Here is a 24,644-nt window from a genome sequence, read left to right as displayed (position 1 = left end):
CTTTAATGCAGGACACTCGGGTTTGATCCCTGGGTCCAGAAGATCCCCTGGAGAAGGAAATGGCAACCCACTTCAGTATTCTTGCCTGGAGAACCCTGTAGGCAGAGGAGCCTGAAGGGCTACAGTCCATGGGGTCACAAAGAGTTGGACATGACTGAGCAATTCACACACACACACAATTTGTAATATAAAAGTAATCATTAGTGAAAGTCACTCAGTCATGTCCAACTCCTTGCAACCCCATGGACTATATAGTCCATGGAATTCTCCAGGCCAGAATACTGAAGTGGGTATCCTATCTCTTCTCCAGTAGATCTTCCCGACCCGGGAATCAAACCAAGGTCTCCTGCCTTGCAGGCAGATTCTTTACCAGCTGAGCTACTAAATTTCACCCTAATATTTCATTATTTTTCATTACATTTGGAACCACCTGTGCCTTTGTTTAGTTCTGAACTTCATAGGATTCTGTTTTTGAAACAAAATCAGTAAGAGTGAACAAGATGATAATTAAGAAAAAGTAAGGTTTTTTCGCCCCATTTTCTATCATATGTAATTTCTAATCAATGATAATTTTGGAAAATGTCTATATAAAGAGTTAATCTTGGATGACAACGTAGAAAAACATGTACTATAATGATTGAAATTATTCACAATTGTATATGCATCGGATATGCACTCTGATAAAATTGGGAAAACGTTCTCATAAGAGAAAGTCTTAAATGTGATAGCTATGTGTGTTAGAATGGTGGTGGTGGTGGAATAGTCACTAAGTCATGTCCAACTCTTTGCAACTCTATAGACTGGAGCCTGCCAGGCTCCTCTGTCCATGGGATTTCCCAAGCAAGAATACTGGAGTGGGTTGCCATTTCCTTCCCCAGGGGTTCTGCCCACCCCAGGGATCAAACCCACATCTTCTATGTTGCAGATGGATTCTTTACCACTGAACCATCAGGGAAGTCCATATCTAGGTTAGAAAAATGGGACTGATTTTTTTTTTCCCCAAGTTGCCTGCGAATGTTTTGCAATGTATCTATGGCTTCAACGTATACTTTAAAGTTAGGTTTAGGTATATCATTACAATGGAATAATATTTAGTTATAAAAAGGAATGAAATACTGATACATGCTGCAGTATAGATGAATCTTGAAAGCATTATGCTAAGTAGAAGAAATCAAACACATGTCATATTTTTACGAAGCACTCAAAACAGGCAAATCTATAGAAACAGAAAGAAGATTAATGGTTGCCAGCGGGGTGGGTGAAGGGAAAAGGGAGATCAATTGCTTACTGGGTACAAGATTTCCTTTATGGGTAACAAAAATTCTGGAGCTAGCTAGCAGTGATGGTTGCACAACATTATGAATGGACTAAATGCCATTGAATCATTCATTTTAAAATGGTTAAATGGCAAAATTAATGTATTATGCCTTTACCACAATCGAAAAAGGTGAATAACTGAAGAGATTGGTGAGTTGGTTTCGAAAGACATTATTTAATAGGAAATATTAAATTACACTGAAATTTCTCACATTAAAACTGTAGCTTTTAAAATAGTATATAACACTGGCCTGATACTGTCCTCTCAGTAGCAAGGACACAGTAAAGAAGTCAGTGGAAAGGTCTCGTTACCCTTCTTTAATTCTGAACTGACCCACTCTGACCAGCCAGTGTCTGTTTTTGCAGAGGAGCAGAATGGAGGGAACAGTTTGGCTGGACCATAGATACTAGGGAAAGGCCCCCTTCCTTTGTCATGTGGACTCTTAAATTATACAGCCAACGTTAAACAATTCAAACAAGCTAAAATGTTGAAAAGACCTCTTATCCCCCAAATCTATGACTTCAGTATTTGTGACTTCATATTTTAAAACTACACAAAACATTTGGCATATTCTTTTTAAAAATATATGGCTATATTTGGGATCACAGGTAAACCACATTTTCCATTCGTTTCAGGCCAGCTAGAATCTGATAGATTCTTATTAATGAGTGGTGGAAAGCCATCTCGGAAGTGTGGAATCCTTTCCAGTGGAAACAACCTCTTTTTCAATGAAGATGGCTTACGCATGTTGATGACACGAGATCTGGATTTATCACATGCTAGGTAATCATTTTTAAATGCTGTTGAAGAACTACCTTGTAATGTAAAGTAGAAGAACATAATCAAGTCAAAAAGAAGCAGAGATCTCAAGGACAAGGCCTGCCATTGGAAATGCTATGCTTCTGGCTTGTCAAAGCCTCCATTAAGACACAGTTTACACAATTTTCATTCTAAAACTGAGAGAGATCATGCAATAACTGGATCAGAAATGAAACGGAGCTAAACAGAAAGAGGCTAATACCTGGTCTTCTACTAGGTGGTGATCAGGAAATGACAATGTTTACCTTGCTTTATCTTTAAGAACATAATCTTCTTTATCTACCTTCTACAGAATACTTTTCATTACACCTGGTCTATGTAGAAATTATTTACCATGCTCAGGAGAAAGCTTAATTGAAATTCAATGTGCTCACAGATTATTCACCATTAATTTTATATCCATTAACAATTTAAGAACATCTAAAGTGTAGGCTTGTTGTTTATAAGCATTTCTTTCCAATGATTTGCTCATACATTCGAGTCACTCATTTTCTAAATTAAGCACAGTCACTCAGAAGCAAACATTTTAAACTGGCTCCAAGGATTATGTCCTGTCAAGATGTGTATCCCTTGATCATTTGATGAGCCAAAAACTTAGCCAGGAAAATAAGAACTACAGTTTAAAATGTATAAAATGGAACCCTGACCTATTTTTGCAAGTGAGTAAAGAAATCATGTTCTATCTTTTGAAATATTTCAGAGTATCTTAAAATATATTTTAACATATCCTCCTTTTTCTCTTAAGTTGTTTCATTTATTGCATATAAGTTTGATCATGCTTCATATAAAATATAATTCTATCTATAGGAATAATTTTACAGTTACAGAAAGCAAGATTTTATTTATCTCCATCCTATTTTAATGCATATGGTTTAATTTGCTGCTCTTTATCTAAGAATTATCACTGGCAACTGAATTCTCTAATTTAGAAATTATTAGGCTTTTCTAAATAATTCTTACGTGGTTTATCTATAACTAAATTAATGTAAACATTTTCCCAATACAAGTAGACAATATACTAAAAGTGTTTCTCTGAAAACAATTATTGTTTTTATAGGTAAAATCTTTACAAGGCAGTAACCATGTATTTTTTTCATTAATCCAATGTTAAAAACTCCATTATTTATCTCATCTCAGTAGCATGCTGTGTAGGATTTGCATATATTGACCTCAAAATGCTCCATGTAAAATCCCAGTTTTCTCAGGGTTATAAGGTAAATGAATATTCTGATAGTGGATATGGGGGAGAGGAGGAACCCATGAGGAATGAATGATTTTATATATGGAACTGATAACATTTATTATATGCCCCAATATATTTCATATGTTTGACATGCATTCATAATTGGGTATGTGTATTGCGTTACATAGGAAATGTATTTTGCATTACCAGCTAACACAGCAGCCAGACCAGGAACCAACAGCTCTCCTGCCAAAGATAACATGTGAGCTGGTTTTCATTGGCAGCCCAGCTGCCACTCTGTCCACCTCCCTGCCAGCTGGGAAGGCTGCCACTGGCTGACTGCCACATCTTTCGATGGCCAGTATCATCCATCCCAGATGCAGCAAGAGTCAGAGGCTGGCACTGCCCACCATCCACACCACCCCACACTCATGCTCCCCTGCTCCTGGCACAAAACACAGAAAAGAGACTCAAGCTTAACACACCTCTTCCAAAAAATGTCTGGCCTTTCACAAAGAGGTGCTACAACTGGTGAATTTAAAAGTGTCTCACAAAACCAATAATATGAGATCTGAAAAACTACTGGTAAAAGATGGGATTGGATGATTTTGTGGATAAATGACATAAACTACATTAATTGCATTCTTTCAGTTTCATATACTAAAGACAAAGATGCAGATTTATCTTAGATAGGTAGCAATATACACTCCCAAATTTGGACAGCCTTTGGACTGCTCCCATCTTCTTAAAAATAGCCAGCTGCTACTGCTAAGTCACTTCAGTCGTTTCCGACTCTGTGTGACCCCGTAAATGGCAGCCCACCAGGCTCCTCCGTCCCTGGGATTCTCCAGGCAAGAATACTGGAGTGGGTTGCCATTTCCTTCTCCAATGCATGAAAGTGAAAAGTGAAAGGGAAGTCACTCAGTCATATCCGACTCTTCACGACCCCATGGACTGCAGCCCACCAGGCTCCTCCGCCCATGGGATTTTCCAGGCAAGAGTAAGAATAGCCAGAGGGCAGGAAAAATGTTCAAATCCCTCAGACACTCCCTTGTTGGTGGGTGACCGGGTGGAGGGATACCAAATATCAATATGGGTACAGAGTAGCCTTTTTTCAGACTTCACATTTTACTAACTCCCTTTCACATTTAAAAGGGAAGTCAAACTTCGGAACAATTACTTTGAATGTTCATTAAATCATCGTATTCATTAAATCTGTGAGTTCCCCCTATTACCCTGTGCACTTGTCTACAGTAAATTTTGCTTGTATCAGATTTGTGCAGTTCTTCATGAGACTGGGATGTGGTAAAGGTGTTCCAGATCCCAGGAGCCAACCTGTGCTTCTACAGTATTCTCTCAATGGTGGCCTCTCGTGGAGTCTCCTTCAAGAGTTCCTTTTCAGCAACTCCAGCAATGTGGGCAGATACATTGCCCTGGAGATACCTCTGAAAGCCCGTTCTGCTTCTACTCGCCTCCGCTGGTGGCAACCATCTGAAAATGGGCACTTCTACAGTCCCTGGGTTATCGACCAGGTCAGTCCCTTCAAGACTAACTATTATAATTTTGTCATTTGCGCTGAATATGGCTTTAGAAAGCAGTTAGGCCAACCCCTCGCTCAGTAGAGGAGGTCCAGGACCCACAAGTTGGGTGACTTACTCAAGGGCATGTTGCTAGATTAGACATGGCGTTTAGCTTCCTTTCATTCTCTAGTTCCTCAAATGCCTGAGCCTATAAAAATGAATGACACAACAGAAGGCCCAGGTCCTGCTCATAGAGGGTTCTGCCATATGGTTAGAGGGATTTTATTAAGCATGATTCAAGGCTATAATTCTCTGAAAAGGAAAATGTGCAAATTAGCATTTGTGCCACATACAGTAGTTACCATATCCTCTTTCCTAACCTTTGAAGGAAAAAAAATAAGTAAATCTCCCTAACATCCTTATGAACAGTTCTAAAGGATCTTCATACATAATAAAATGCATATCCAATAGAACTCAAAGAATCTGTTAACAAACAGTAGAAGCCCTGCAAAGAATTGGAACTGAAATGCCTTAGGGTACAACTGTTCCTAAATAGAAATTTTACTTGGAAAAATCACATATAACCAAATTTTGCATTCCCAGCTTGGGTGCATGTAGTTTCCAAAGGCACAATTTGGCCCATGAAGGCTGTGAATGGTTTTGTCAGACTTTCAATTTGTTTCTGTAGCTCCTTGCCAGATGGGCAAGCAGACCACATAAACAGGAGCATTCTGAAAGGCCCCCTAACATTATGCTTGCTGAATAATGCCAGTTGTGAGCAATCTGACAGATAAAAAACAAAAAAAAAAAAAAAAAAGGACTGACCTTTCTCATGTCTCAAAACCAAATTGAAAAGTTTTTGTTTAAAAAATTTATTTCAGATCCTCATTGGTGGAAATATTTCTGGCAATACAGTCTTGGAGGATGATTTCACAACTCTGGATAGTAGGAAGTGGCTGCTTCACCCCGGAGGCACCAAGATGCCTGTGTGTGGCTCTACAGGTGATGCCCTTGTCTTCATTGAAAAGGCCAGCACCCGTTATGTGGTCACCACGGACATTGCTGTGAATGAGGATTCCTTCCTACAGATAGACTTTGCTGCCTCCTGCTCGGTCACAGATTCTTGTTATGGTGAGTGTTACCTTTCTAGCTGGAGCAGCAAGCATGTATAAATGGGCATCTGTGACTGCTACAGTCAAAGGACTGAACTATACCTCCAAGAAGTCTCTAAGTAAAACACGAGTGCGTTTTCAGTCAAACCACAACTGCTTTCTTAATAATGTGGGTAATTTGAGTTTGAGAAAGCCTCAGAATGTAAACTTATTTTAAGTATATGTTCATGAAGACTTCTTTTATATATGTGATACCCAAAATTTTGTATCATTTTGTAACTCCAGATTTTTTTAATTTATTTTTTAATTGAAGGATAAATGTTTTACAGAATTGTGTTGGTTTCTGTCAAACATCAACATGAATCAGTCACCAACATGAATCAGTATACATATATCCCTCCCTCTTGAAACTCTCTGCCACCTCCCTCCACATCCCACCTGTCTAGGTTGTTACAGAGTACCAGTTTGAGTTCCCTGAGTCATATAGCAAATTCCCATTGGCTATCTATTTTACATATGGTAATATAAGTTTCCTTGTTACTGTCTCCTCCTGGTGGCTCAGACAGTAAACAATCTATCTGCAGTGCAGGAGACCTGGATTTGATCCCTGGGTCAGGAAGATCTCCTGGAGAAGGGAATGGCAACACACTCCAGTATTCTTGCCTGGAGAATTCCATGGACAGAGGAGCCTGGAGGGCTACCATAGCCCTTGGAGGTGTGAGGAGTTGTACACGATTGAGCAACTAACTCTTTCTACGTTTTCTCTCCATACATCCCAACCTCTCCTTCCTAAATCCAGAATTTTTAGGTATCATATTTACAGAATAAAAGAGTCTTATCACATAAGGAATGTCAGAGTCAGCAGTAGGATTTACACATAAGGAATGTCAGAGTCAGCAGTAGGATTTACACACACAGGGTTTTACATGTGTTTTAATTGATAGGGCTTTAGATTAGTCACGTTATTGTCTCCTTTCCATTCTCCCAGGATTCATGAAATTTTGTTGTTACCATTTTGCCTAATACTTTCTGCCATTGTGGATCATAGTATAGTCTAAACCACCCTGACTCTGACTAGTTTTCATCTTCTAGGTTGTGCACCTACACACATACCTTACACACACATACACACACATACACACACACACATACATGTACATACACATACAGGGACCTATCTTAGGAGCAATAAACGCTGCCGTCATTGCATAATTGGACACTTCACTGGAATTTGCAGATCCATCAAGATTCTGGGGACTTCCTAGTCTTTCACCACCCTGTATCACTGTTCTTCCAAGAGATCTAAACTAGAATGTTCACAAGGACCTGTTCTATTTTGGATTCTTGGGGCCTAAAATGTAGAGAAATTTTTTGCTTCCAAGGTCCTGCAAAATCCAGATTTTTCATATTTCCATTAGGCTGAACTTAATGGACAGATCTTAGGGAAAAGCTCAGAAGTGCTCTTTCTACCTTGGACTCAATCAATCAGCATAAACCAGTCAGTAGAGGTGGAACTTGAGAAAGTATAAGGTATATAGCCTGTCTTCACAAGGTATACAGTCTAGCTGAGGGGATGCTTCAGAAAGTTAAAGTCCAATAAATGACTAAATCAAATGCTTGATGGAGTGGTACTCATGCAAAACTGTAATGAGAGTTCAGCCAAGGGAGAGATAACCAATGGATGGCCAATCCTAGAAGTTTGGGAAATTGCACAAAGAAGCTAAGTCTCAAGTGAGCATTGACAGTTGCAGTGAATTTGAAGGGTAAGTGAGGAAGAAGATACCCCAAGCTGTCTGATAGCATAATGTGGGAGTTCTCCTGGTCCATGGGAATACTATGAGCAGACCCGCCTGAATAGACAATATTTGCATCTAATGGAGGAGGGCAGAGTGCTAATTTTGAAAACACAAAGGGACTTTGGGTCCTAGACACCCACCCACTGTCCATAGACACAGTCAATGAGAAACCAAAGAGGTAAGTTATGACATGGCCAGCCAGACTGCAGCGGAACCAGGACTGAGACTCTGCCCATGTAAGCCCAGACGTGTGTATTTTCTACCATAGAGTAGGGGAACTTCTTGAGAAAGATTGAACTGAATAAAAAAATAAAAGAGGAAAGTGGCAAATCTTTGTTGGCAGCAAATTAAGAAGGGCATTAAAAGGCAAGCATAGGAATTTGTGCTTGACAAAGTCATGAATAAGAGGGCTTGAGTGCAGGAGAGTAGTATGGTGGATTTCAAGATTAGCCCGGGAACCAGTGAAGGTGGGTAAAGAAGAATCCTGGCAAAAAAGTGTTGGTGGACGTCTCTGTAGAAGGTGATGAAAACATGCACTACTTGCCATGAACACAAATAGAAGAGATAAAACTAGTATGAGACCCTGAAGACCAAAAGGAAAGCAGCAGCAGACCTCAAAACCAGGTGACATGTTGAACATAAAGGGTAAAGAAGAAAGAGGTAAATTTTCTAAAATAATTTCTAAATTTTAAACCCAGAAAACTAATGCAGGAGCATTATCACTGAAAGAATTTGGTAGTTAAGAAGAGATGTTTACATGTATACCTATTGCTGATTCATGTTGATGTATGGCAAAAACTAACACAATATTGTAAAGCAATTATCCTCCAATTTCAAATAAATAGAGAAGAGATGTTATTTATGAGAGAAAATGAGTTTTTATTTAGTTTGGTGCAAATAGTTTGAGGTAGAGATATCCTTTAATGTCGAGGGCTTACAATGTAGAAAACAGGAATTTTGTACTGTCCATCACACTATGCCAGCATCCAGCACAATGCCAGGCTGAACAAATTTGCTGAATGAATAAAACCAACTTTGAGATGCAAAATTGGGATATTTGGGCACAGAAATAATAGTTGAAGCCCAAGGAAGGTATGTGTAGAATAGAAGGCCAGAGATGGAGTCTGGAAAGATGCCCATAGCTGGGCTAGTTAGCAGAGAAGTCAGAAGGAAATAAGACAGGAGATTCAGAATAATGTCTTGCAAAAGAAAGGGACATTTCAAGAATCAGGGAGCCATCAATAATGTCCAGTACTGAAGGGAGGACAGGAACGATGAATAGTGAGACAAGCCATTGTATTTAACTAAAAAGGCCACCAGGAGCCTTAGAGCAGTGAGTGGTACCACGCTGGCTGCACAGGAAAGTGCCCCCAGGGAACTTTAAAGCTCCCAACATCTTGGCCTCCCCCATAAGAGTGAAATCCCAATCTCTGCAGATGGGACTCAGACATTGGTACTTTCTAAATGTACCCAGGTGATTTCATTGTGCAACCAAGACTGAGAATCATGGTCTTAGAGAAGGCAATTTCAATAGGGAGGTGTGATCTGAAGTAGTTTATAATGTCAAGAAGGGACTAGAGAGAGAAATATAAAACATAGGGTATAGGTTGAATGTTTTGGAGGAAGAGAAAGGAAAAAAATCTCTTTCTGTAGACCCACAGCCTGATTGCCCATTTGGGCATGAATTTCATGACTTTCAACTACTTCTTTTTCTTCTCTGATTTCCCAGTATATTCCATAACACAACAAAGCAAGGCTACGTAAGAGTATAAGAGATTTTTCAATTTCTTAGGAGTTTCTCCTAATCAAGAGAAAATTTGGCATAGGTTGGTCAGAATCCCTATAGTATGGTTAAATTTTGAAAAGTCTGCTCAATTTTTTAAAACTATTTTAAAAGGAACCATTGTAATATACAGTTGCTATGTTCTGTATTTGTATGTTGACCTTTAAATAAACAGCCAAAATATACTATAGTTATTGTAATATGTAAGTGATATCTAATTTATATATTTGTATAACATGTTCCATAACTATTAGATTAAATAATAAACATATCAATTTTAACTGTTACTATGATTGCTTTTAACTGTATATAAAACAATAAATTAAAACATATGAAAACATAAGTAATCATGGTTCCTGAATCATCAGATATGTATTTCTAACCAGAATAATGCCTTCTGTTTCAGCTATTGAATTGGAATACTCGATAGATCTTGGATTGTCCTGGCATCCATTGATAAGGGACTGTTTGCCTACCAATGTTGAATGCAGTCGCTATCACCTGCAGCGCATCCTGGTGTCAGATACTTTCAACAAGTGGACCAGAATCACTGTGCCTCTCCCGCGTTACACCAGGTATGAATGTTTCTGCATGTAGTGAACCCAAATGCGATATAATTTTCATGTCCAATTTCAGCACAGCAAGATTAAACGTTATATGAGATTTTGTTACGTGTTGATGATATTGTCATGCATGAATTTATTAAAGTGCTGTAAATAAGTAAAAAAGAAATCAGTTTTTATGGTGACATTGTTCTGTGTTTTCCCCAAATCCAGGTCTTTACTGACTTTTACCTCTAGTATATTTTTCAAATGGTATATGAAAGAAAACAGTGGCCAGATTAGTAAGATTCTCTAATTTATTATGCCAAAAACAAGTTCATTACGCCAAGAACAAGTCTTAATGGATTTAAATGGAGTCTATTTTCTGTCAGTTAGACTACTGTAAATATAGCAGTGAGTGGTATCATATTAAATGGATGTAGCACATAAATGTGTACTAAAATTACTGTTTACTTTTGAAATTTTGTTGTGAGCAGTATGCTGAGAATTACCACCTGGAACATTCTTTCATGTGAAAAACAATTGTGAATGCTTCTTCCTTGTGTCTTTAAGAAATGACAGTATCTTATAAAACTGAGTGGTAGATGCTGGTAGAAAGTTGTCTAAACTATCTGTATATTCACTTTCGTGTTGGAGAAAAGCAGAGAATTCACCTTGCCTGGTGGGATAGTGTTACATGCCTCTCTTTTCACCATCTAAGTAGAAAGATAATCAGTTGCTGCCTTTAAGAAAGAAGCAAAGCAACCAATGCAGTCCATGGAATAGGAGTTATAGTTTGGGCTCATTATCATTCTCTCCCTTCCACAAATGAAGAAAGAATAAATCTTCCTAGCAAATGATCATAAAATTCAGCCATTCGTCTAGGGCATAAGTTTTCCTGGGATTTTCATAAATGGGGTGGTTTCGGTTACTAACAGCCCAGGGCTCCTCTACAATTGCTGGCTCAGGGGTACAAGACTATATTAACTGTCAGCAGAGTTGCCAAGTTTAAATGAGATACGTGAGATTTAGTTGCTCATTAAAGGTATTGCCATGCATGAATTATTAAGGCAATCTTAATAAGTAAAATAGAAAAAAAACTCCATTAAGGCTGTAGTCTTTTAAGTCATTATGAATTCTCTGAATTATTACCCAGCTACTTGGTAGCATTTTGCAAATAAATGACATTCTAAGATAAACTGCAGCTCATCATTATACCCTTGAGTCTTTTACACAAATGTGATTAATCCTCATCTTTTAATCTATCTTTTGTCTCTTGTACATTTTTGACCCTTTCAAATGACATTTGAAAAATCTGATGAGCAGCCGTTTCATCTTGTTATCATATTGAAAATTTGCAGTTTGTTTATTATATTACCCTCCAAGCTCATGTTGTACAATGGTCTTAAAGACAACACTGGTTTATAATAAGGCCCTCTGGGTAATTCAGAAAGAAATGTTCATGGATGGAACCCAAGCCAGACCCCCTTCTGGTCATGCTTTGCACTATGCCAAAGATAAATTAGAACAAGAGCCAGACTCACAACACTTTGTCTCAAGCTCGTCAGTGTACTTTATCAGCTCTTACATAGAGTTGCTTTTTAAATATGGTGCTTTCTTATTTTGAGTTGAACTGCCTCAACATCTGCCCAGTACTGGGAATTCAATGTTTATGTTGCCCCTCAGGACAGAATTGAGGGTTTTAGTTTGTAGTTCTTCACTATAAACAGACATGATGCTGACGACTTAAAGTCACGTGCTTAAGTGGGGATTAAGAGTGACTGTGACAATGTGCCAGCTGTAGGTTTGCTCACTCACTTATCATGTGACCACAAATCTAGGATACCATTATTGTTGGCACAGTAGTAGAAAGAGTCAACTGAGGTTGGGTGTCCACAAATTGACATCAAACCATTAGCCAAACTGAAATGACTGGTAGTCATCAGTAGTGATTATTCATTCATTAAGTCAATCATTAAGCATGTATTTTTAAAGTATTTAATCATGAGCTAGATCTATGTGAGGGGCTGAACTTAGCCCTGCCCCAAGGAACTTTTAGTCCAGTGGGGAAAAGAAACCAATAGCAATCAGAGAAGTAAATACGAAGTTCAACTCATAAGTGATGGAGGAGCCTTGCATGGTGCTAAGAGATTATACATTATAGAGAGGTTTGTCTTGATCAAGAAGGTCAAGGAACACTTTCTTGAGAAAATTATAATTGCAGTAAGAGTGAAGGAAGGATCAGTATAAAATAGGAGAAGAGTAAAGAGAAGTGTGGCCTGGCCTGCTACAGTTCATGGGGTCACAAAGAGTTGGACACGACTGAGCAACTGAACTGAACTGAACTGAAAGAGAAGTGTTCCAGGTAAGGAAAACAGCCAGTAGTGGGAAGAAGCAGGCATATTTGAGATGCTGGAAGAATGAATCAGACACCAAGAGAGAAAGTGGGGTGAGGTATTAGATGATGTCAGATCACGAAGAGCATTGTTGGTTGTACTAAAGTTTTAGGGGGTTGTTATATGAATGCTGGAAGCCTGATAAAGTGCTTTGGGATTTGGAAACATAATCAGGTTTGCATTTAGAAAAGTTTATTCTAACTGGAGAACAAGTTGGGGAAGATAAGAGTAGAAGTAGATGTAAGGATTCTCTTAAAGAGATAGTAACTGCTGGTGGCTTGGACTAAGATGTGGCAGACATGAAAAGAAGGGAATAAATTCAAGAGAAATAGTGGCAGTAAAATTGACTGAGCTTAATGATGAAAGGACATAGGACTGTGAGGGAAAGAGCAATGCTGAAGATGATTTCCTGGTCTCTGAGTTGGAAAAGCGAACTGATGCTGGTGCTTTTCATCAGAAAGGGAACAGTAAGACTAAATACAAGATCACATCACAATGCACTCCAAACATTACTCTATTAAAACCTAAATGAATTGGGGTTGATAGGGCATAGTCTCTAATCCTCCCCATATACACTGATAAAGTTAGATCTTCATGAAAGGAAGAAAAAGAAAAAAAGACTGAAAAGCATTGTGGTTTAGTGGAGGGCTTCCACTTTTCAGCCCTGTGAGCTTCTAAGTAAGTCATTTCATGTCCCTAAGTTTCAGTTTCCTCATCTGAAAAATGAAGACTTTTTACCATATAAAAAGCTCATAAATGTGCATGGTAATATTTGGGACATTATAAACATTTACTGAAATGTAAGTCATTTTTACTTTTATGAGTTAACCACATAATCACATATGTTAACCACATCTCAGGTTTATTACCACACTTCAGTCAGACTGAGAAGTCTTTCTCATTTAGCTTAACAAAGTGAGTCCATAGTAATGGTAGGACACTGCCTTAAGATACTGCCCTGGAGGAGGTTACAACCTGATCATGGGAAAATACATAGCTTAAAACTAATACATACTGAATATAATTTAAAGCTTCACTGAGGAACGGTCTGAAAATGCTATAGATATTGAGTATTGAGAGACAATGTTAAATGCCAGAGTTAGAGAGGGTTTTGTAGAAAAGATGGGCCCTGGCCTCAAAGAATGGCTAGAATTTAGGAGGGTAAGGAAAAAAACTTCCTAAATTAGGGGAAGAGCATGAACATGTGAGCCTGGGATAAGCACAGAGGTTGCCGATTAAGGAGGGAGTTCATATCTAAAGCTGTGGGACATTTGTTTGTTAGTAAAGTTGGGTTAACTTACAGCAAGTGCTAACGTGAGGCAAGCGGCTTCCTGGGTGGCTCTGGTGGTAAAGAACCCACCTGCCAATGTAGGGGACATAAGAGACACCAGAAGATCCCCTGGAAGATCAACCCCTGGAAGATCCCGTGGCATGGCAACCCACTCTAGTGCTCGTATCTGGAGAATCCCATGGACAGAAAGCCTGGCGGGCTACAGTCCATAGGGTCACACAGAGTCAGATGCGACTTAGCACACATGCAAAGCAAGGCAAAGGAGTTTAGACTTGTGGGGAAAATGAACCATGGTGAGTTCTGAGCTGAGATTATTCTTCCAAGAAAAAAAAAAAAAAGGGAAAATAGACTTAAGTAAGAGAAAGACAAAGGCATTGTGATAATGATGGTGCATGATAACAAGAGTCTGGGCTACAGCTAACATGAAAGTGATGAAGCAGATATTACAGGACATTTCAAAGAAAGAACTGGTAAAACTCAGTTGTTAACTTCGTTGCACACGAAGATGACTCAAAAGATGACTCAAATTTTGAATCCTGTGAAAATGGTGAGAAAAAGAGAGGAGTGAGCTAAAGCTGATTCCAAGAGGGGCAGTATGGCAGACTTAATGAAATGATGCTGAATTAAATGTGATGGAAATATCCTTTTGACAGAGCTATGAAGACTAGAGCCCAAGGGAAGATAATAAACCGTGGAGACATGAGCACAGAGGTCATAGGAAATGCTGTAAAACTGCAGCAGCTCTCCAGAGGAGAGTATTTAAAAAGAAAAGACCCCTAAATTTAATAGAAGAATGAGTGGAAATAGCTATTAGAGGAATGAGAAGGATTCAGTCAGGGAAGTAGGAGAATATGAAGTACGTGGTATCCAAAAGCCAAGTGAGACTAGAATATCAAGCAGGAAGAGATGATCGTCAGTGACAAATGCTACAGTGAGTTAAGAAGCAAGTTTCACAATAAATTTAGTAGAGTTTTTCAATAAGGACATAGTCAGTGACCTTCAAAAGAATAGTTTCAGTGAGATAGTGGAAATAAATAAAGCTGGTCTGGTGTCAGAGCCCATAGGCTTAACCTATCATACTAACTGTATTAGCACTGCATCTTTCTTGCTTGCCTATGATATGGTCCTAGAAGAGATAGGCAGCGAGGATGCCAGGAGTTCTTGAGAAAGACTGAAAAATTAGAAAGATGCTGAAATCAATTTTGTATCCCCTAATCTGAATCTGCCTCCTCCTCTTTAGTAACCCCAGACCTAAAAATAACAGGTAGCTCAAGTGGCATCATAGGTTCTTCAAATGTCATCTGAGAACCAGGGTGAGTCAATGGAAGGGCAGGTAACCTAAATCCACCTAGAAAGTCGGGGAAGGGGAGCTGCAACAGGAAGGCTCAGGTATGACTTGGCTATTTTAAGTCACAGTTGGAAGATGATCCATTCCCTTCTACTGGCCCTAATGACCTGACTGATACTACTGTCTTTAAAGATTAACTATTACACTTTGGAAGCCAGGTGGTTTTAGTCACAGCATGGAATGTTCTTAATGTGTGCCGGAAGAGTAAAGGAATGGTGATAAGCTCAAAAAGGGGCAAAAAGACTGGAAGGATTAGAGTGGTGGAATGGGGTTGGAGGAGTCTATACTTTTTGCGGTAAACAAATTTAAAGAGCAGACGTATTTTTCAGTAGCATTCCCATCTACTGTATCTGCAAAGAAAATATCTTATTCTAAGAAAATCATAACTAAGCATGATGTTTATTGGGTTCATCATGAAGAAATATTCAAGGAAATTACAAGTTCATTTTTTTAAATAGATTATTTAAACTTTCTCTGATAGTCTATTTCTCTCCATCTTCATTTGTAACTTACCAGTATCTTTTGAAAGACTTTTTGCAAGTATTTATATTATTGAACATCTTGTTTAAATGTTTCAATCAAGTCGAGAAAGTCTTAGACTTCTCTTACATATCTATCTTCTCATACATCATTTTGATCCTTTAAATACCACTGTTGTAACTTTAACATATTTATGCTAGTGTCTCAGAGCTACAAAACATAAAACAATTTTGCCTAGTATAAACCATGGTACTATTAATTTTTCACGTACAGAATATATTAACATATATGTGGGCATTCAGTTCAGTCGCTCAGTCGTGTCCAACCCTTTGTGACCCTATCAACTGCAGCATGCCAGGCCTCCTTGTCCATCACCAACTCCCAGAGTTTACCCAAACTCATGTCCATTGAGTCAGTGTTGCCATCCAACCATCTCATCCTCTGTTGTCCCCTTCTCCTCCTGCCTTCAATCTTTCGCAACATCAGGGTCTTTTCAAATGAGTCAGCTTTCGCATCAGATGGCCAAGAGTATTGGAATTTCAGCATCAACATCAGTCCTTCCAATGAACACCAAGAACTGATCTCCTTTAGGATGGACGGGTTGGATCTCCTTGCAGTCCAAGGGACTCTCAAGAGTCTTCTCCAACACCACAGTTCAAAAGCATCAATTCTTTGCCGCTCAGCAAAGTAATGTCTCTGCTTTTGAATATGCTATCTAGGTTGGTATAACTTTCCTTCCAAGAAGTAAGCATCTTTTAATTTCATGGCTACAGTCACCATCTGCAGTGATTTTGGAGCACCCAAAAAATAAAGTCTGTCACTGTTCCCATCTATTTGCCATGAAGTGATGGGACGAGATGCCATGATCTTAGTTTTCTGAATGTTGAGCTTTAAGCCAACTTTTTCACTCTCCTCTTTCACTTTCATCAACAGGCTCTTTAGTTCTTCTTCACTTTCTGTCATAAGGGTGGTGTTATCTGCATATCTGAGGTTATTGATATTTCTCCCAGCAATCTTGATTCCAGCTTGTGCTTCATCCAGCCCAGCATTTCTCATGATGTACTCTACATAAAAGTTGAATAAGCAGGATGACAATATACAGCCTTGACGTACTCCTTTTCCTATTTGGAACCAGTCTGTTGTTCCATGTCCAGTTCTAACTGTTGCATCCTGACCTGCGTACAGATTTCTCAAGAGGCAGGTCAGGTGGTCTGGTATTCCCATCTCTTTCAGAATTTTCCATAGTTTATTGTGATCCACACAGTCAAGGCTTTAGCATAGTCAATAAAGCAGAAATAAATGTTTTTCTGAAATTCTCTTGCTTTTTCGATGATCCAGCGGATGTTGGTAATTTGATCTCTGGTTCCTCTGCCTTTTCTAAAACCAGCTTGAACATCTGGAAGTTCATGGTTCACATGTTACTGAAGCCTGGCTTGGAGAATTTAGAGCATTACTTTACTAGCATGTGAGATGAGCGCAATTGTGCTGTAGTTTGAGCATTCTTTGGCATTGCCTTTCTTTGGGATTGGAACGAAAACAGACCTTTTCCAGCCCTGTGGCCACTGCTGAGTTTTCCAGATATGCTGGCATATTGAGTGCAGCACTTTCACAACATCATCTTTCAGGATTTGAAATAGCTCAACTGGAATTCCATCACCTCCACTATCTTTGTTCATAGTGATGCTTCCTAAGGCCCACTTGACTTCACATTCTAGGATGTCTGGCTCTAGGTGAGTGATCACACCATTGTGAATATCTGGGTTGTGAAGATCTTTTTTGTACAGTTCTTCTGTGTATTCTTGCTACCTCTTTTTAATATCTTCTGCTTCTGTTAGGTCCATACCATTTCTGTCCTTTATTGTACCCATCTTTGCATGAAATGTTCCCTTGGTATCTCTAATTTTCTTAAGATCTCTAGTCTTTCTCATTCTTTGTTTTCCTCTATTTCTTTGCATTGATCACTGAGGAATACTTTCTTATCTCTCCTTGCTATTCTTTGGAACTCTGCATTTAGATGGGTATATCTTTCCTTTTCTCCTGAGCTTTTCCTTTCTCTTCTTTTCACAGCTATTTGTAAAGCCTCCTCAGACAACCATTGTGCTTTTTTGCATTTCTTTTTCTTGGGGATGGTCTTGATCCCTGTCTCCTATACAGTGTCATGAACCTCCGTCCATAGTTCATCAGGCATTCTATCTATCAGATCTAGTCTCTTAAATCTATTTCTCACTTCCACTGTATAATCATAAGGGATTTGGTTTAGGTCATACCTGAATGGTCTAGTGATTTCCCCTACTTTCTTCAATTTAAGTCTGAATTTGGCAATGAGAAGTTCATGATCTCAGCCACAGTCAGCTCCTGGTCTTGTTTTTGCTGATTGTATAAATCTTCTCCATCTTTGGCCGCAAAGAATATAATCAGTCTGATTTCAGTGTTGGCCATTTGGTGATGTCCATGTATACAGTCTTCTCTTATGTTGTTGGAAGAGGGTGTTTGCTATGACTAGTGCATTCTCTTAGCAAAACTCTATTAGCCTTTGCCCTGCTTCATCCTGTACTCCAAGGCCAAATTTGCCTGTTACTCCAGGTGTTTCTTGACTTCCTACTTTTACATTCTAGTCCCCTATAATGAAAAGGACATCCTTTTTGGGTATTAGTTCTAAAAGGTCATGTAGGTCTTTGTAGAACTGTTCAACTTCAGCTTCTTCAGCATTACTGGTTGGGTCATAAACTTGGATTACTGTGATACTGAATGGTTTGCCTTGAAAATGAACAGAGATCATTCTGTCATTTTTGAGATTGCATCCAAGTACTGCATTTCAGACTCTTTTGTTGACTATGATGGCTACTCCATTTCTTCTCAGGGATTCTTGCCCACAGTAGTGGATATAATGGTCATCTGAGTTAAATTCACCCATTCCAGGCCATTTTAGTTTGCTGATTCCTAGAATGTCAACATTCCCTCTTGCCATCTCCTGTTTGACCACTTCCAATTTGCCTTAATTCATGGACCTAACATTCCAGGTTCTTATGCAATATTGCTCTTTACAGCATCAGACCTTGCTTCTATCACCAGGCACATCCACAACTGGGTGTTGTTTTTGCTTTGGCTCTGTCTCTTCATTCTTTCTGGAGTTGTTTCTCCACTGATCTCCTGTAGCATATTGGGCACCTACCGACCTGAGGAGTTCATCTTTCAGTGTCCTATCTTTTTACCTTTTCATACTGTTCAAGGGGTTCTCAAGGCAAAAATACTGAAGTGGTTTGCCATTCCCTTCTCTAGTGGACCATGTTTTGTCAGAACTCTCCACCATGACCCGTCCATCTTGGGTGGCCCTATATGGCATGGCTTAGTTTCATTGAGTTAGAGAAGGCTGTGGTCCATGTGATTAGATTGGTTAGTTTTCTGCGATTGTGGTTTCATTGGACATTAGGTTAAGACAAATTAAATCTATTTCCATTCCACTACTACAGAGAGCAAAGCTACTTCCAAAAATTTTGAATTCCCTCTAAGCTTTATCACTTGTCAGATTTGCTGCCAAAGTTCTATCTGAGAATCTAAGGTTTGGCTGTATGCTGTATGGCTATATGGCTGTATGCTGTATGTATGCTATATATGGGTTTTAATTGTTTTAACAAATGTATGTCATTCTCCATGAAGTTATTTTGTAAGTTGTAGGAACTTTCTCATATCTGAAGGATTGTCCAGGATCCCTAGGTGGCTCAGTAATAAAGAATCCACCTGCCAACGTGGGAGCCGCAGGAGACACGGGTTCAATCCCTGGGTGGGGAAGATCCCCTGGAGGAGGAAATGGCAACCAACTCTAGTATTCTTGCTTGGGAAATCCCATGGACAGAGGAGCCTGGTGAGCTACAGTCCATAAGAGCACAAACAGTCAGACACAACTGAAGTGACTTTGCACTCACACGTGCTTATAGTATAATATAGTATAGTATACTCCCTCCTTGACTGGCCGTCCTCACACCCGTGAGATGAGACAATCGTACAAGACAGCCTTTCTAAGAGTCATCCTCTTCTTTCCACTCCAAAGTGTGTTTGACTTCCTTCTTTTGTCCATAGTTCAGTGTCTTTTTCATCAGGGTCTCCCCCAGAGCAGAGTTTTTGTGCACCCTGTGACATAACACACACCTTTAGAGCCCTTCACAGGCAATTCATTCACACACCTCGTACCAAAGTTCACGCCTCCTTTCTAGACCCTACTTGTACCTGTTGGTTGTGGGCTGTGATGGTTCAGTTGAGGCTGAGTTGAGCTGACCCATGCTTCTTCCCAGGTGTACACCTATGAATGGAATTACTAGATCATATGATAACTCTGTATTCAACATTTTGAGAAACTGATAACCTGTTTTCCCACAGCATCTAGGAGAAGCATATGAGGGTTCACATTTCTTCACATCCTTGCCAACACTTGTTACTTCCACGTTTTTATCACAGTCATCATAGGATAACTATTCAACTCAAAATATCAAATACAGAGTTACTATATGAACTAGTAAATCCATTCATAGGTGTACACCTGGGAAGAGGCATGGGTCGGCTCAGCTCAGCCTCAACTGAACCATCACAGCCCATGACCTATAGATACAAGTAGGCTCTAGAAAGGAGGCATGAGATATAAGCCTCAGAAAGTTATATCTAACTGTGGTTTGAATTTGCATTTGGCAGGTGACACTAGTGGTAAAGAACCCACCTGCCAATGCAGGAGACATAAGAGACACACCAGTTTATTCCCTGAGTGGGGGGAAGATCCCCTGGAGGAGGGCATGGCCACCCACTCCAGTATTCTTGCCTGGAGAATCCCCATGGACAGAGGAGCCTGGAGAGCTACAGTCCATAGGGTTGCAAAGAGCTGGACATGACTTAAGCTCCTGCGCACTGGATGACTAATGTTTCGTATCTTTTCATGCATTTATCGGCCATTTATGTATCTTCTTTGGAGTTTTCTCCACTTCTGTCTAACACAGAGAAATAGAGTCATGGAGGAAATTTTATGCCCAATAGAAAGAAAAGGTCTTGACTAGCAAGGTAAATATGGGACACATTTTGAAATAAGACAGACACTGTAGAGCCTCTAACTCAATCTCAGAGTGCCAAAGGTTTCAACTCTGACATTGAATAGCAGAAATCAGGATAGACTTATGTGTATATATAGCAGCAATAGGCAGGCAAAGCTATCCACAAAAAAAAAAACTGTTATATTTTAGGAATGAGATTATTTTGTACAGGTTGAGATAGAGTTTTGAAGGGTTTGCTCATTGAGAATAGAGAGTAATAATGAACCGATAGATCCTTGCCTTGTCTTGGTTTTGTGAGTAAATCAGTATGACTTAGGGCACTGTGCTTTAACATCATCATTAGTAGAATTGGAGGATTAGCTATATTTTCTAGTCTTAAATATTTTATGTATCTCTGAGAGTAAAGAAAACATCAGGGAAGAGTGAGAAAGCTTATTAAAAAGTATGTATTGTTTCTATCAAAGAACTTTTTTTCATGATGATGGTGAAGTCTCATCAGGACTTCATAAGCAGACATAGCCATTTTGAAGAAAAGAGCAGATATAAAAGACCCTGAAGTAAATATCAAAATTCACTAAAAGATGTGTAGACAGTGTGGGAAAAGTTTCCTTGGAAGAACAATGATGGAAACCATACTATTGACAATACCATTTTAACTGCTTAGCAATGGATGCTTAATTATTATGCAACACTTATGGAGCACTTACTATGTGATGTAAATGGAGAGGAAATTATATAAATTCAGAAAAGATGCAAGGAGAGGCCTTTCAAGGATGTGGAAAAAGGAGAAATCTGCTCTGGGGCCATTTTCCCCACAACTCCAGGAGCAGCAGCCGATGGCGACTATCATTATAAGAAGCTTCAGGATGAATGATGACACCTGCCAAGGGACTTCACCAAGACACTTGCAAGTCTTGATAAACATGAACTAATTAATGTTCACAACACCATTGTGAGGTGGAAAGTAGCATTTTCCTAGTTTTACAGACAGGGAAGTATCAGCATGTAAACATAAGTGATTTGGCCCCTTTACATAGTAAATCTGTGACAAGACAATAAGAAGTTCTGGAAGTTCAACTTTCAGACTTTCATTTTCTACTTACCTTCCAATTCATCCCTTAGTGAAAGTGTTGCCTTTTCTTATAAGACTATATTGGACAGTGTATATACTCATTTTACAGGGCAGATACAGTTATTTCCAAGAATATAAAATCATCACATTTGAGATGGGGACCCTAGGAATCATCTAATAAACCCCCTTTTTACATGTATTAAGTTATTCACCATGAGCATAGAATTTACTAGGACCAGAATATAGATTAAAGTGAAAGTGAAGTCACTCAGTCATGTCCGACTCTTTGCGACCCCATGGACTGTAGTCTACCAGGCTCCTCCATCCTTGGGATTGTCCAGGCAAGAATACTGGAGTGGGTTGCCATTTCCTTCTCCAAGAGATCTTCCCAACCCAGGGATTGAACCCCGGTCTCCTGCATTGTAGGAAGACACTTTACCAGCTGAGCCACCAGGGAATATAGAATAGAGCCCTTATTTATCTTGACTTTCATTAACCAACTCTGATTTTCACACATTCTATGCATAATATTCTACTGTTTCCTTTTCTGTGGAATGCTGCAAAATTGTACAAATTGAAAGTGTCATGATCAGAAGTCCCCATGAAAGCTATCAACCCAAACAGTGCACCTGGCTCTTAAATCTTCTGTAAGTCTGTTAAGTGGCTACCTGGACTGTGATCAGCACAGCCAGTGAGTGATCAGAAAACCACCACATGCTACGCAGCTCTGCCATCTCCTAACTCTTAGGAAGATCTCCCTTACTTTAGCAGTCATCAAATCACTGCCCTCTCCACCACTGACCCCCAGCTCCTGCCCATCCACTCTCAAGACTTCTTCTATTCAGATTTTCCTGGCCACCTTTATTGCTACCAATTTAACATTCTCTCAGTAAGTGTGCATGAAGCCCTATCTATAGGAGTCACCAACAATAAACTGATAAATAAGGAAAACAGCAGAGGAAATAATGCATAAGTAGGCACTTTTAATAAAAGGTGAGAAGAGCTATGATAAAAGGTGATGGGCTAGTCAAAATGTCCATCATCATGTCTACAAATAATAAATACTGAAGAGGGTGTGGAGATAAGGGAGCCCTCCTACACTCTTAGTAGGAATTTAAATTGGTACAGCCACTATGGAAAACAGTTTGGAGATGCCTTAAAAAACTAAAAATAGAGATACTGTATCATCCAGCTATCCTACTTCTGGGCTTATATCTGGAAAAGATGAAAACTCCAACTCAGAAAGATACACATACCCCATTGTAGCTCTATTACAATAACCAAGACACGGAAGCAAACTAAATGCCTCTTGACAGATGAATGGATAAACAAGATGTGGTGTACACACACACACAATGGAATGTTGCTGTTCAGTCATTTAGCCGTGTCCGACTCTTTGTGACCCCATGGACTGCAGCACATCAGGCTTCCTGTCCATCGCCAACCCCCGGAGCTTGCTCGAACTCTTGTCTATTGAGTCAGTGATGCCATCCAACTATCTAGTCCTCTGTCATACCCTTCTCCTCCCACCTTCTATCTTTCCCAGCTTCAGGGTCTTTTCCAATGAGTTGGCCGTTCACATCAGGTGGCCAAAGTATTGGAACTTCAGTTCAGCATCAGTCCTTCCATGAATATCCAGGGTTGATTTCCTTTAGAATTGACTGGTTTGATCTCCTGGCAGTCAAGGGACTCTCAAGAGTCTTCTCCAACACAACAGTTTCAAAGCATCAAATTCCTCGGCCCTCAGCCTTCTTTGTGGTCCAATTCTCACATCCATACGTGACTACTGGAAAAACCATAGCTTTGACTATATGGACCTTTGACTATATGGCAAATAACTATATCACCACAATTGTTATAAATACTATGAAAGGAAAAGAACTTTTTGCTATCGAAGAAATGTAATTTTTAAAGGGCTCTGAAAGAATATTTCTCTATGAGGACCTGACATTTTCTCTAAGACTTAAAGGATACAAGGGTTAACCAGGCAGAGACAAAAGAAAAACATGCAGGCGGAAGGGAGGCAAGAGTTTGCGGAGCCTTGTGAGCTGAGAGGATGAGCAAGGCTCCAGAATTAAATAGCGAGGCTAGCGGGGTAAAGGAGAGGGCTTAGCTCAGGCAGAGCCTCGTGGACCACGGAGGAGCTTGCAGTTGAAGTTAAATGCAATAAGAAGTGACAGGAGGGTTTTAGGTCAACTTTCCTCTGCTGAGAGGAACAGATGGGAGCTGGCAAAACAGGTTGTGAAGAAATGAGTGCGTAGATGCTCAGTAAAGAAATATCAAACTGAATGATTTACTTTCAGAGTGAAGATTTGAGTTCTGTTTCTTTTCTATTTTCTAAACTTAATACGTGCAAAGTTGCTCAGTCATGTCCAACTCTGTGTGACCCCCATGGACTGAAGCCTGGCAGGCTTCTCTGTTCATGCGAATTCTCCAGGCAAGAATAGTGGAGTGGGTTGCCATGCCCTTCTCCAGGGGATCTTTCCTACCCAGGGATTGAACCCATGTCTCTTGGGTCTCCTATATTGTCAGGAGGTTCTTTACCACTAGCACCACCTGGAAAGCCCAAATTTAATATATATGAGTTCAATTAGAAAATTTTAAATTCTTGTTCTTTGGTATTTGGTCCTGCCTAAAATAGATATCTTTCAGTCACGTGGTTAACATATCGCTTAATGACAAAAATATATGAATCCATGAAACAAAAGTTGCTTTGGCTAATTATTTCCCCCATGCTCTTTGAATGTTCAAGCTCACTTGAGCCTCAGGGATTGTTTGGATTTTACTGCCATCTAGTGTCTCTAAACATATAAGTTTATTTGCGTTTCTAAACAAGACACTCCTCCCAGGCTATGCAAGTGAGCAAATAAATTTCTGCTTATGTAGTGGGACAATCTCTGTTTGGATTTTATTTATATTGCATTTAAATCATTATAAAGTAAGTCTGATCT

The 24,644-nt window shown here is 39.4% G+C and overlaps 1 protein-coding gene across 1 annotated transcript in view; it reads left to right on the top strand.

The window, feature by feature from the left end:
- RELN (reelin) overlaps nt 1–24,644 on the top strand; it is a 538,096-nt gene that overhangs the window by 471,529 nt on the left and 41,923 nt on the right. The window contains exons 43-46 of the mRNA XM_069587839.1: nt 1,954–2,101; nt 4,594–4,852; nt 5,722–5,971; nt 9,938–10,106. Coding sequence (XP_069443940.1) covers nt 1,954–2,101; nt 4,594–4,852; nt 5,722–5,971; nt 9,938–10,106 — 826 coding nt within the window. The remainder of the gene's footprint in view (nt 1–1,953; nt 2,102–4,593; nt 4,853–5,721; nt 5,972–9,937; nt 10,107–24,644) is intronic.

This window comes from Ovis canadensis, chromosome 4 (assembly GCF_042477335.2).
Source record: "Ovis canadensis isolate MfBH-ARS-UI-01 breed Bighorn chromosome 4, ARS-UI_OviCan_v2, whole genome shotgun sequence".
NCBI classification, from domain to species: domain Eukaryota; kingdom Metazoa; phylum Chordata; class Mammalia; order Artiodactyla; family Bovidae; genus Ovis; species Ovis canadensis.
The sequence above is the reverse complement of the archived record's forward strand: the minus strand, read 5'-3'. Positions and strand labels throughout refer to the sequence as shown.